We start from the raw sequence: 13,817 nt of genomic DNA on the forward strand, positions 1-13,817 counted from the left end.
TGTGGCTGTTGTATCCTTAGCACGCAGCCTAGTGCCTGGGTACAAAATATCTGCCAGTGAATATTTGTATAAGAAATAGAACACTGGCCAAAATAACCAATGTTTTGAGAAAAACTATACATTTCAGTGACACAGTCACTTCTATGCCCCACAGGCCCCATTTTTAGCAAAATTTATGGGGGAAGCGACCTTACTTAAAGGAAAGTATAAGCGTAGGTTCGTCTGACCCAATGGGGGCGGAGGGAATGGGAATGCCAAGAAGAAGTAAGTCCAGCTTAGCTGGTATGAGACTACCCACGAGGAGTGTCTTTTACGTTATTGTCTGCCAGGCTCCTGCCTAACTTGTCTCCACCCAGTCGAGGAGTTAGCCAGGGGCGGTCTTTCTGTCGTTGTCACTGGGGATTCTCTTGGGGCAGCACGTCTCTTTTCCTTCGGCCTCTCTCTCCTTCACCTGCCGCGTTGCCCCTCGTACGCCTGCAAAGATGCAGAGGTCGAAGCACGTTGCTGTGCGGCGCTTGAAAAGCTTCCAGAATCAGTCTTCGGCGCCCGGCCCCTAACCCCAACTGGGATCCTGGGATCGCCTCGGGGATCCCTGTGGGTGCTCCCACCCCCTTCTAAGGTTCCCCCATCCGCAACTCAAGGCCAGCTTCCCTGGCCCAAACCCGGCACTCGAGGAGTGTCCCAGGGTCGCCAGGGAGGCGGAAGCCTGGAGGGGCGCCCGAGCTCGCGCGCCGCGACGCCGCGCGCTGGATTTGCCGCCTTCAGCTGCCGCAGCTGCATCGGCGGCGGCGGGAAGAGGGGCGGAGGGCAGTGAGGAGGGCTGAAGCCCCGGCCAGGAGGGAGGGAGGGAGGGAGGGGGGCCGGGAGGCTGTGCCAGGCGAGCCGGAGGGGTGCTCGGCGCTCCCCCGCCCTCCGTCCGGGAGCGAGGATGCAGACTCTGAAACTGGCGCTACTGGGCTGAGGAGGAGGCAGGGGAGTTGCAGCTCGCGCGGCTCGGTGAGTGTGTCTCCTGAGCGCGGAGAGGCGGGGGGGGGAGGCGGAGGACGAGGAGGAGGAGGAGGGGGAGAATGCCCGGAGCCGCCGCCGCTGCCGCCGCCGCCGCGATGCTCCCGGCTCAGGAGGCTGCCAAGCTGTACCACACCAACTATGTGCGGAACTCGCGGGCCATCGGCGTGCTGTGGGCCATCTTCACCATCTGCTTTGCCATCGTCAACGTGGTGTGCTTCATCCAGCCCTACTGGATCGGCGACGGCGTGGACACCCCGCAAGCTGGCTATTTCGGGCTCTTCCACTACTGCATCGGCAACGGCTTCTCCCGGGAGCTGACCTGCAGGGGCAGCTTCACGGACTTCTCCACGCTGCCCTCGGGCGCCTTCAAAGCCGCCTCCTTTTTCATCGGCCTCTCCATGATGCTCATCATTGCATGCATCATTTGCTTTACCCTCTTCTTCTTCTGCAACACGGCTACGGTGTACAAGATCTGTGCCTGGATGCAGCTCACCTCCGGTGAGTGCGCGCTCACCTCAGCGGAGGCTGGGGGACCCCGGGCGCGGGAGCCCGGGAGGGGCTGGAGTGGGAGGGACGCGGGCAGTGCGCGCCTCTGGGGGCCGAGCAACTTAATCCGCTCTGGCGGGAGCCCTGGGAGGCCGGAACCCCCAGGGTTTCTCCAGAGCCTAGACTGGGGCTTTCGAGAACCTCCCAAGTGCGGGGGACACCACCCAGAGGGACACGTCAGGGGCAGGGCGGTTGCTGGGCCGAGTCCGCTAAGAACTCGAGGTGGGGAGAGGAAGCGGCCGCTTAAGGCGCTAGCAGAGAAACTAAAGGAGGGGCTGACAGCGGGGCGAAAAGCGGATTTGGAGCGATTGTAGTGGAAGGAGGGTCAGCCTGCTCGGTCCCTCTCTGGGACTGTTTCAGTCATTGCTTTCTGAGGGTGATTGGGGTTGGGGGCTGGAGTGAAGTTGTTTCTCTCTGTCCCAGGAAGTTATAAAATTTTTATCATCCGTCTAGAGGTAAATAAACCCGAATTCTGTTTTGGGATTTACCCGTTTAAGAAAACTGTACCGTAGGATGTTCCTTTGTAATTCCCCAATGTCAAGTCTTCTGTTTGCTTCCTTGTCAGAGCAAAGGTCCTTCCATTCCATCTTTAAACAGAAACCTTGAGGGAATCAAGATTTCTCAAGATCTCAGTTTTGGGGAAGTGGCTTTAGGAAGACGGACAGAGGAAAGCTTGTTTCTTTGGTGTCTCTGATCATTCTTTTCCTATGGATGATAGATTGTTGCTAGCTGGAGAATGTGAAAGTACTTTTTCTGAGCATCCGAATTACTTTTAACCCAAAAAGAGAGGGAGAGTGCATTTCCTGGTGGCTCTGGAGAGTCCTGAAACTGACTCCTTTCTCTGCCTCCAGCGGTGCTGATTCCCTTTCTGCTAGCCACCTTCGATGCCCTGCCTTCTAAAGGTAGATTCCATCCTCCAACACTGGATGCCTTCTTGTTCCAACATGGTGGGGGTCCTTTTGATGTTATGGGTGATCTGGTTGGAAAAGTAGAGGATATCTCAGGCAGCCACATTCTCATTTGTGTTTTATTTTATTGTTCTCTTTCTTTAAAGGTGTTCCCTTTAAGATTTTGTAGTTTTTCCTATGCCTGGGAAGGTTTTCTAGGGAGTAGGGCTTTGATCCCTGTGTTTACCAGAATGTTACAGGCTGATTAAGTTCTGAAGGGTGCCAGACAAGAGCATTAAGGTTCGTGATCTTATACTGCTAGTTAACTATAGGAGAAGCTTGTGGGAGAATCAACTTCTTTGGAAGTTATTTGCTTTGTGTTAAGTGTGCTGCAGCTGATTTCCATTTGCCATATACTGTGAACATGTGCATGTGAAAGGGGGTCTCGCTAGTAGAGACCCGCCCCCCAATATACATATATACCATTATTCTTCTTAAATATAGAGTTTTCTGCTTTTCCTTCTGTACTTTCACTCTCAACTTCTTCAAGCATCCCTCCCCATGATTTTTCTATATAATGTTGTCTTTTATGGCCATCTCAAGAGCAGACTAACTTTGAGATTTGGAATAAATTAATATATTATTGTTGTTCTTGACACTTAGCTCTGGTTTGACTTTGAAGACAGCAGGACATTGAGGATGCAGATGCTTTAGCTATACAGGGTCAATTCTTCTAATTTTAATTTTTCTGAGTTAAATGACCTATTTAGACCGGTGATTCAAATTAGATTGTTTTTTTAAAGGTCTGAAAGTGATTTGTGGGTGATTTCTCAACATATGACAAGATGTTTTACTTTTATGAGATTTTGTGTCTAAACTGACATTGCTGTTTTAAAAAGGAATGAAAGCAAACTATCTTTGGGAAAGAATTCCCAGCTTTGAAGTTAATACAAATTGCAACTATTACAATCTTTTTTTCCTTTTCTCTTCCTGGAAGAGAATTAAAAAAAAATCATTTATTCTGCAGTAGTGAAATATGATGTCATGTTTTCAGAAATTTGACATTAGTATGCTATTCTGTTTCCCATATATCAGTGTAAAATGTGATGATAACCTTTGTACCGATGAAGCTATAAGGATGTTTACTTCGTTTTCAGATAAGTCCAGGTCCTTAAATTCTTGGCACTTATTTGCCATTTATATGGTATTTTATTTCTAGGTAAACCACAGAAGGACATAATTTTATTTATTAATGAAGTATATTAATTAAAGAATTGATTATAACTCAAAGTCAATTATATTAAGAGTTAAAGTCAGTTGTATTCACAGACTTTTTAAAAAATGGGATAAAGAAGGTATTTCTGAAGAAAGTCACATTTAATGTGCTTTTCAGGTTTTTTTTTTTTACAAAAGTCTCGATACTAACAATATATTTGACATAATTGATTGTAAATTACAGTCAAAGTTTAGTTTCTAACCTTTAGACTATTCCTCTTTAATATTAAGAAGGCTTCTTATAATTTACCTAAGTCTCTCAAGTGTAATTTGCTAACTATTAAAGGTGAGACTTAATGTGCCATTTGCTTATCAGAGACTGTTTAACCTTCATTGGAAGTCAAATTATTAAGTTGTATATTTAGTTATCTAAGCATTTTAATATAGTAACCTCATAAATCAGAGCCAGGTAGACTATAAAATCCCATATGAAATAATACACTAAGATGAAAGCAGAAGACTTTCTTGTGGCAATACAACATCAAGAATTATTCTTTTATGATTCTGAACAATGAACTAGAAAACGTACTTAATTTATTGGACATGAAAATGATGTTGCTTTCTACCTAGAAGTGCGGAACGACCATAATTAATGGTGCTATAATGAACACCTGCCCTCTCCCTCCCCTCTGAATCATCATTAACCTAAGTGGAATGAAACTACAGACTTAGGAGCTGATATGTCACACTTCCTCAAGATGTAATCCTATACTTAGGGACCATGCCTAATATAAAGAATGAAGAGATAAAAACAATGTGTAAACTAAATAATAACAATTAGAGATGCAAAATTTCCCAAATCCACAGGGAAATAATTTCTTGAGAAGAGAGATGTTTCTTTTTTGTTTGATTTCTCTACTAATAAAAAGAGCTAGATCTGTAATTGGCAAGCAGGGCAATAAAGTCCAGATCTTTTTTTTTTTTTTTTTTAATCTAAATGGAAAGGGGATTTTGTCTTCCTGGGAGCATGATTCTCTGATTTCATGTTTTTGTTTTCAAATCAATATTTCAGTCTGTTTCCAAGTCAGTTAATAGCCAAGCCTCGTAAAGGTGGAGTTTTTTTGTTTTGTTGACTATAAGCCATTATCTTAAATTATTTTCAGAAATGCAAGTTTTACCAGTTACAAGCCAATGAGACCTTTCTTCTTCTTCTTTTTTTTTAGTTCTTGCTCTGTTTATTGCTCCCAACCCATCTCCCTCCACCCCCTCTCCTGCATGTGTGACCCCATGGACTGCAGCCTGCCAGGCTTTTCTGTCCATGGAATTTTACAGGCAAGAATACTGGGGTGGGTTGCCATTTCCTTCCTTTTCCATCTTTTTTTTTTTTTTTTTTTTTTTTTTTAGTAAGCTAAAGCATTGAGGCAGAATTGGACATTTTTAGACACCTACCATAAACTTTGGTGGAATATAGCAGATGAGGAGGTTCTTGGTTTCACCTGTGAAGAAGGAGCACCTAATCTTGATTGGATTTTGGTATTTGGGAGGGGTAAGATGGGAAGAGGGGGTGTTGCATTTACCAGATCCCTGTCACTGGTCATTCTGAGTTGTACCAACAAGAAGGGCCTCTAAGATAGTGAGCCTTGATTGTATGGCAAGTATGGCAAGGACTGAAGACTGAATTGCTTACTTACCTTCCCCAGCTTCCCAGCCTTAGTTTTCCCCAGCTCTTTTCAATCAGCTTGCGTTCTTCAGTTTTATACCTTTGCCGTTTTGGTGAGATGAGGATCACCGTAGGTAATTATCACACTTCTTAGGCAGCAGGAAGAGCCTTGGCATTGTTATGCCATCCTATCTCAAGGCACTGTGCTCTTTTTTTATATATCTTATCAACATTTGGGATTACAAATGTGTTTATTTGTTTAACGTCTGTCTTTTCCAGTACATTGAAAGTTCTATAAACCCATGTCCTTTTCTCATATATCGTAGTGGTCAAGATAATGGACACTGGAGTAAAAAGAGGGGGATGTGAACCCTGGCTCTGGTATTCATTCACTATATGACACAGGGAATTAATCTTTCTGTACTTCAGTTGCTCATCTGCAAGGTGAGCATATAATTGTACTTACCTCAGGAGATTACTGCAAGGATTAAATAAGCTAAGGTGTATGGGAGAACAGTGTTCGGTACATAGTGAAATTGAAAGTTGCTCAGTCATGTCTGACTCTTTGCGACCCCATGGACTGTAGTCCATGGAATTCTCTAGGCCAGAATACTGGAGTGGGTAGCCTTTCCCTTCTTCGAGGGATCTTCTCAACCCAGGGGTCGAACCCAGGTCTCCCTCATTGCAGGTGGTTTCTTTACCAGCTGAGCCAATAGGTAGGGTTACTGTTCTTATGTTATTATTACTGCTGTATCTTGTCACACAGTAGTATGTATATGTATGGCACATAATAGGTATTCATTTTTGTTGAGTTAATGAATAAAAAAATGAATGATTAATGGTGTGAAGAATGGGAAAAAAGGAAGTTACTTAAAATGTCCCACATGCCAGGTTGAGAAGTGAATACCATATACTTTGAAAGACATGATACTCATTTTTCTCATGGATTTGTGACCCCAGCCGTAATTGCACTAAAGGAATTCTTCCAGAATTTTTTGATGGCCTAATTTATGATGAGCTTATTCCTAAATCAAGGGTTTTCCTGATACATAGGTAAAGATCTTTATTACAATGCTGGGATATAATCAATTATATATTAGGATCCAGCATATTTCCCCTTACCTTTTAGTTTCTCATGAAAAAATATCACGTTATTAAAAATGGAGATTTTATGTAAGAATCAAAATGTTAGACTTTCTTTCTTAAGAGTGGGGACTCCTGTTCCACACTGGATTTCCTTACACGCCTGTAGGAGCATTCGGCACAGGAGAAGAGGGTACGTCTTTCAAGCTTTCCTTTCATAATTCTGGGCATCAGTGCAGATGTGCTCTTCTTGGATATGCAGCCTGCTCAGCTATGTGGCCCAGTATGTGCAGAGCTCTGATGGCAGAACTCTGAAGAGACAAGATCAGGATTTACTCAAGTTCAGAACAGTCACCAGGTTTCACCATTTGGCTGGTGCTGAGCATATGACAGGAGAAGGCAATGGCACCCCACTCCAGTACTCTTGCCTGGAAAATCCCATGGACTGAGGAGCCTGGTGGGCTACGGTCCATGGGGTCGCAAAGAGTCGGACACGACTGAGCGACTTCACTTTCACTTTTCACTTTCATACATTGGAGAAGGAAATGGCAACCCACTCCAGTATTCTTGCCTGGAGAATCCCAGGGACAGAGGAGCCTGGTTGGCTGCTGTCTATGGGGTCGCACAGAGTCGGACACAACTGAAGCAACTTAGCAGCAGCAGCAGCAGAGCATATGACAAAGTAAGGTCTTGCCTCTTAGAGATGCTAATCCATCCTAAGTTCAGAGTTATGGAATGGCCCTGAAAGGGGGTTTTCCTCTGCTAGAGCGTTTCAAATATTCCCCCGGATGTAGAGAAAAATGTGTACCCTCAGGAAAGGCAGTTTTCATTTTCTAACAACATATTTCACTTACAAGAATTTTCGATCTGCCAAGCCAAACTTACAAGAAAATGATTTTAAATGAAAATTTTGAAACTTTTTTTTTTTTTTGCTTTTATGTAATGTGAGAATTGAAGAGATGTTGGAGAATATAGTAATGTGAATATCAAATGAATTTTTATAACTGTGAGATTTTAAGCGAACATTTGTGAAAAATAACAGGCCCTATATAACCCATATCATATCTTATTAGGTGGTTTCTTTGGTGTGAGGCTACATGTACATGTAAAAGCTTCTTTCCATTGTCAAAATGTTAAAAAGGTGCTTACATATTTTTATAAATAATAAATATTTATACATACATAAAAGAACATTGTATCAGATGCTTAATATGAAAATGAATTTTTAGTGATTGGTACTTATATTTGGTGTGATGATATCATGCAGTAAAAAGAATCCAGATGGCCAGGCCAGTGTATTACATTTTATATCTTTGCCTTAGAAACTTTTCAAAGTGAGCAAAATTTTAAATGAAAACAAAAAGACCCAAGCCTAGCACAGCATATAGCTACAGTTGCAGCATGTGAGCCCTTCAGTGCCCTTCTGTGTGTGATATGAGGAGATAAACCATGGGGACAAGAGTAGAGATAACTTCATATCACACTGGCATGAAGCAGAGAACTCTACAGGAGAATTCTAACTGGGGGGCTTAATAGCATGATAATTCAGTTCAGTTCAGTCGCTCAGTCATGTTCGACTCTTTGTGACCCCATGAACCACAGCACGCCAGGCCTCCCTGTCCATCACCAACTCCCGAAGTTTACCCAAACTCACGTCCATTGAATTGGTGATGCCATCCAACCATCTTATCCTTGGTCATCCCCTTCTCCTCCTGCCTTCAATCTTTCCCAACATCAGGGTCTTTTCAAATGAGTCAGCTTTTCACATCAGGTGGCCAAAGTATTGGAGTTTCAGCTTCAACACCAGTCCTTCCAATGAACGCCCAGGACTGGTCTCCTTTAGGATGGACTGGTTGGATCTCCTTGCAGTCCAAGGGACTCTCAAGGGTCTTCAACACCACACTTCAAAAGCATCAATTCTTCTGCACTCAGCTTTCTTTATAGTCCAACTCTCACATCCATACATGACCACTGGAAAAACCATAGCCTTGACGAGATGGACCTTTGTTGGCAAAGTAATGTCTCTGCTTTTTAATATGCTGTCTAGGTTGGTCATAGCTTTCCTTCCAAGGAGTAAGTGTCTTTTAATTTCATGGCTGCAATCACCATCTGCAGTGATTTTGGAGCCCCCAAAAATAAAATCAGCCACTGTTTCCACTGTTTCCCCATCTATTTGCCATGAAGTGATGAGACCGGATGCCGTGATCTTAGTTTTCTGAATGTTGAGCTTTAAGCCAACTTTTCACTCTCATCTTTCACTTTCATCAAGAGGCTCTTTAGTTCTTCTTCACTTTCTGCTTGGGAAAGTTTTAAAGTGTAATTTCCATAATATATATGAACTTTGAGGGTCAACACAAACTTTCATTAATGTGATTTTTTTCTTTATAATGAGTCAACTGGAGTTTTTATTTGATATGAGGAAAGACTAAGGAACTGACCTTTATTCCTAATAATAACAAGAAGATATTACCAACAGCAGAAAGCTAAGAGGCTGGTTCACATGTCGAATAGTAGATAAGTTATTTGGTGATTAAACATAAAACTGTTATGAAAAATCACTGGGGCATTTCAAGAAAAGAAATAAGCAAAACCATCCTCCCCCAGCATCTTACATGTTTATGCAGCTATTACCATTCAGCTCTCAAATTATAATTACAATTCTATGACACATGTACTGCACAGGATTACAACACTGTCCTTGTTAAATTGTCCTAAGTGTAATCTTGAGCACATTTCTCATTGCTTCTACTAAAATAAAACAGAAGAATGAGTAGCTTGCAAGAGGAAGATAAATACATTTTTGATCAGTATAGACATGAACCATATCTAATTACTATTGAGCAAAATGAAAGAAGATAACAAACCTTTTTGAAATAGAGTTACTGACATGGAGTTACCAGAATGGGTCTCTTGTGCCTGAATTCTGATATCTTTCCTAAAGAAACCAGGTGTGCAGCAGTGTAGGGACCGTCTATGTGTTCTTAATAGGAGAAAAGATCCTAAATGATAGGCTGTGTGAAGTTAGTCTAATAGCATGGAATTTTGAGATTATGACTTATCAATGAAAGGGCTAGTGGAAGAATAGTGAAAGGTAGTAAAATGAATGATAAATAGTTGTAGATCAGAAAAAAAAAGGCTTTAGCTCAAAGGCAGAAATGAAGAACTTAACTAAGAAAGAACTTAACTAAGAAAAATTTCACATTAGAAAATCATGGCAGACAGGAATTGGAAGGGAACTCAGCTTTGGATTTAGTATAGAATGCATCATAAGCCCATTTACTCAAGTGTCTGGAAACTCCTGGGGCAGGGTGTTCTGCATGGTCTTTTTGGTGTCATGAGAGAAGTTGTAAAAATCAGAATGGGAAATGTGTATCATCATTGACAGAAGGCTCAGTATTTGAAACATAGGCAAATACATCCAGGTGTGAAGAATGACAGGGATGTAGAAGAGTGACAGCAAAAATAAATGAAATACAAATAGAGAAGACATAGAAATTTAAGGTTGAAAAGCCTGTGAAACTTGATAACATCAGAAGCCTGTTGAATTTGATATTATCAATAGCTTAAAAATATATTGACACAGGACAAGCAGAGAGCTGGAATATGCATTACAGTCCAAAGCTGTGACCTAATCTCAGTTATCAAGAAAGGAAAATTATGGCTACACCCCCCATTTTTCCCATGAGAAGTTGTCATAGATTCTGGGATAAAGGTATACAAAGAAAGATCATAGAACTTCTTGTATGATAGATACAGACATGGAGGAGTAAAATAACTCAACCTAAGAAAGAAAAAGTCATTGTAAAATTTGATAAAGAGCATTCCTACAGTTTCTCTTTGAAATTCTAGTTACAGATTGTGAAGCTAAATTGATGTATCAAATGCCTTTAGAAGAAGAACTAAAGAGCCTCTTGCTGAAAGTGAAAGAAGAGAGTGAAAAAGTTGGCTTGAAGCTCAACATTCAGAAAACTAAGATCACGGCATCCGGTCCCATCACTTCATGGCAAATAGATGGGGAAACAGTGGAAACAGTGGCTGATTTTATTTTTGAGGGGGCTCCAAAATCACTGCAGATGGTGATTGCAGCCATGAAATTAAAAGACACTTACTCCTTGGAAGGAAAGTTATGACCAACCTAGACAGTATATTCAAAAGCAGAGACTTTACTTTGTCAACAAAGGTCCATCTCGTCAAGGCTATGGTTTTTCCAGTGGTCATGTATGGATGTGAGAGTTGGACTATAAAGAAAGCTGAGTGCAGAAGAATTGATGCTTTTGAAGTGTGGTGTTGGAGAAGACTCTTGAGAGTCCCTTGGACTGCAAGGAGATCCAACCAGTCCATCCTAAAGGAGACCAGCCCTGGGCATTCATTGGAAGGACTGGTGTTGAAGCTGAAACTCCAATACTTTGGCCACCTGGTGGGAAGAACTGACTCATTTGAAAAGACCCTGATGCTGGGAAAGATTGAAGGCAGGAGAAGTAGGGGACGACCAAGGATGAGATGGTTGGATGGCATCACCGACTCAATGGAGATGAGTTTGAGTAAACTTCGGGAGTTGGTGATGGACAGGGAGGCCTGGTGTGCTGCAGTTCATGAGGTCGTGAAGAGTCGGACACAACTGAGTGACTGAACTTAACTGAACTGAATGCCTTTAGTGGGAAAAGGGAACTTATAGTGAGCATTTCGGGTAAATATGTTTCTAGAGCATTTTAAGAACATAGTATAGTTATAAGCTAGATTAATCGAATTTATCTGAATTCCAGTTGATTAATGACCAACAATATTGTGATCTATGTGCAACATATTATTTAACTGAATGTACATGGTTTAACCAGCTGACTGGACAAGAAGTAGTACTAACTAGTTGATGTTTTTAAATAATCTTCATAGAGAAAGAAATGCTGTACTGTAGTGTTTTACAGATGGTTGTTGGTGACCCTTTGATGGGTCATGATATCAGTTTAGTAGATAATGATCAGCATTAAACCTTGAATTAAAAAGGAATAGAAAATGTGAATGCAATGCAGATGGTTTGTGAAACCTTTATTTCTTCTTTATTTCTTAAAATATTTGCATATGTGTGTGTGGACTAGATTGCAATGGGTTGTAGTCAAAATGTATGAAAGATACTATTCCAGAGAAAAGATGATGTAGTATGAATTTAGAAAAACAATTATTTCTTGTTTGAAAAATTGTGAAAGTTTTGCACTAATTCATAGGTGATTTTTCACTAGAGGATAGATCAGGTAAAATATACTTAATCTAAGCAATTTGAGACATTTTTCTTATCTCACTTCCATTAATGACTTAATAATGCTAATGTACCCCAATTGGATTGTGGGTTGACTGAAAATAAGAATTATTTTTTCTAGACGTGATTTGATTGGCCTTTCATGCTATAAAAATGACATGGTCATTAAGCAACAATCTATTAAAGCAAACATTTAAACAAGTGTACTTAACCCAGTGCCAAGTAGATATAGACTCATGTGTGCATGGATGCTAAATCACTTCAGTTGTGTCCAACTCTTTGCGATCCTATGGACTGTAGCCTGCCTGGCTCCTCTGTCCCTGGGATTCTCTAGGTAAGAATATAGGCTTTTAAAAATTGGAGGGATATGAAAAATTATTTAGTAGTCTCCTCATTTGAGCCTGGTGGGCTGCCGTCTATGGGGTCTCACAGAGTTGGACACGACTGAAGCGACTTAGCAGCAGCAGCAGCATTTTGTCAATAAAGAAGTAATAATGGTAAACACTATTAAGCAACTACTATTTGCAAAAACCTTAGTATGTTTCAGTTGAGTTCAGTTTAGTTGCTCAGTCGTGTCCGACTCTTCGTGACCCCATGAACCACAGCACGCCAGGCCTCCCTGTCCATCACCAACTCCCAGAGTTTACCCAAATTCATGTCCATTGAGTTGGTGATGCCATCCAACCATCTCATCCTCTGTCGTCCCCTTCTCCTCCTGCCCTCAATCTTTCTCAGCATCAGGGTCTTTTCAGATGAGTCAGTTCTTCACATCAGGTGGCCAAAATATTGGAGTTTCAGCTTCAACACCAGTCCTTCCAATGAACGCCCAGGACTGGTCTCCTTTAGGATGGACTGGTTGGATCTCCTTGCAGTCCAAGGGACTCTCAAGAGTCTTCTCCAACACCACACTTCAAAAGCATCAATTCTTCTGCACTCAGCTTTCTTTATAGTCCAACTCTCACATCCATACATGACCACTGGAAAAACCATAGCCTTGATGAGACAGACCTTTGTTGACAAAGTAATGTCTCTGCTTTTGAATATGCTGTCTAGGTTGGTCATAACTTTCCTTCCAAGGAGCAAGTGTCTTTTAATTTAGTTAGTATATTCGATCTTTACAGTAAACCTACAAGGTTAGAATTATTTTATCCATTTTGTATATGAAAAAATTGAAGGTTAAAAATTGTTCAAGGTCACAGAGCCAGTAAATGGCTTGAGCCAAAATCAGATTCTCCCCCTATCCAACAGAATATTTTGCCTCTGAGGCTGAGATGAGTTGTCTTGGCAAAATTATACCTTGATCGAGTTGAAACTAACATATCTGATTTCCAGTGCAATGCCTTTTCTATCACTTTCTTTGCCTCCTAACTTAAATGTTCATTTGCTTAGCTTAAATCATCAGTATGCATTTGCAACATTTTGTATCAACATGAAGAAAAGGAGCTGGTATTTACAGGGAAATATCTAGTACATGTTTATCAGGCTTCCCTCTTCAAGTATGCTTAAGTGAGATGAGGTACTCCTCATCTTATTCATTTTCGTAACCTAGAGCCTGGGTTGTTCTTAACCCACTATATCCCCTTGGTTGTACCTCTGATCTCCTCGCTATTATTCGTAGAGTGTGAATTCCTGTAGGAATGTTGGCATTGCTGGCTCTGTGTCATCCATTTCTGCCCTACATCAAATGTAGAAATGTTCTTAGTAGATTTGTTTATTGATGGTGATGATGAAGGTGGTGATGACAGACAGGATTACCAGGTCACAGACATAGTTCCAAAAAGGGTAGACATGGGCAGACTTGCGCAGCTTCAGGAGGCATTAAGGAGCTGGGTGTAGATTTATAGTTTGACTTGATTGTTTATTGGCTGGATTATTTTGGGCAAGTCATATAACTACTCTTGATTTTTTCATTTTCTTGATGTTATTTTTCTAAAGTTTACATTAATTGTATTTGGGATACATAGAGATCGCAGGTTTTATGGACATTAAAAACGTGTCATCTGCTAACCAAGTGTTGCTACTTTTACCAATAAAGTAAATATTGGGAAAACCATCAAAGACAGGGTGAAATTAGAAGAGAAAGCAAATAGGAAACAAGTATATGTCTAGAGTTAGATTTCCTCAATATAATGGGACTTTAAGTAAAATCACAAAGCACAGCACTGTG

At 41.4% G+C, this 13,817-nt stretch overlaps 1 protein-coding gene across 1 annotated transcript in view; it reads left to right on the plus strand.

Annotated features, from left to right (window-relative positions):
- Positions 1-1,067: 1,067 nt before the first annotated feature.
- Positions 1,068-13,817, plus strand: part of LHFPL3 (LHFPL tetraspan subfamily member 3) — a 589,331-nt gene continuing 576,581 nt past the window's right edge. Inside the window, exon 1 of the mRNA XM_081535831.1 lies at positions 1,068-1,506. Coding sequence (XP_081391957.1) covers positions 1,068-1,506 — 439 coding nt within the window. The remainder of the gene's footprint in view (positions 1,507-13,817) is intronic.

This window comes from Giraffa tippelskirchi, chromosome 10 (assembly GCF_054371585.1).
Source record: "Giraffa tippelskirchi isolate mGirTip1 chromosome 10, T2T-mGirTip1v1.2.pri, whole genome shotgun sequence".
Taxonomy (NCBI): Eukaryota; Metazoa; Chordata; class Mammalia; order Artiodactyla; family Giraffidae; genus Giraffa; species Giraffa tippelskirchi.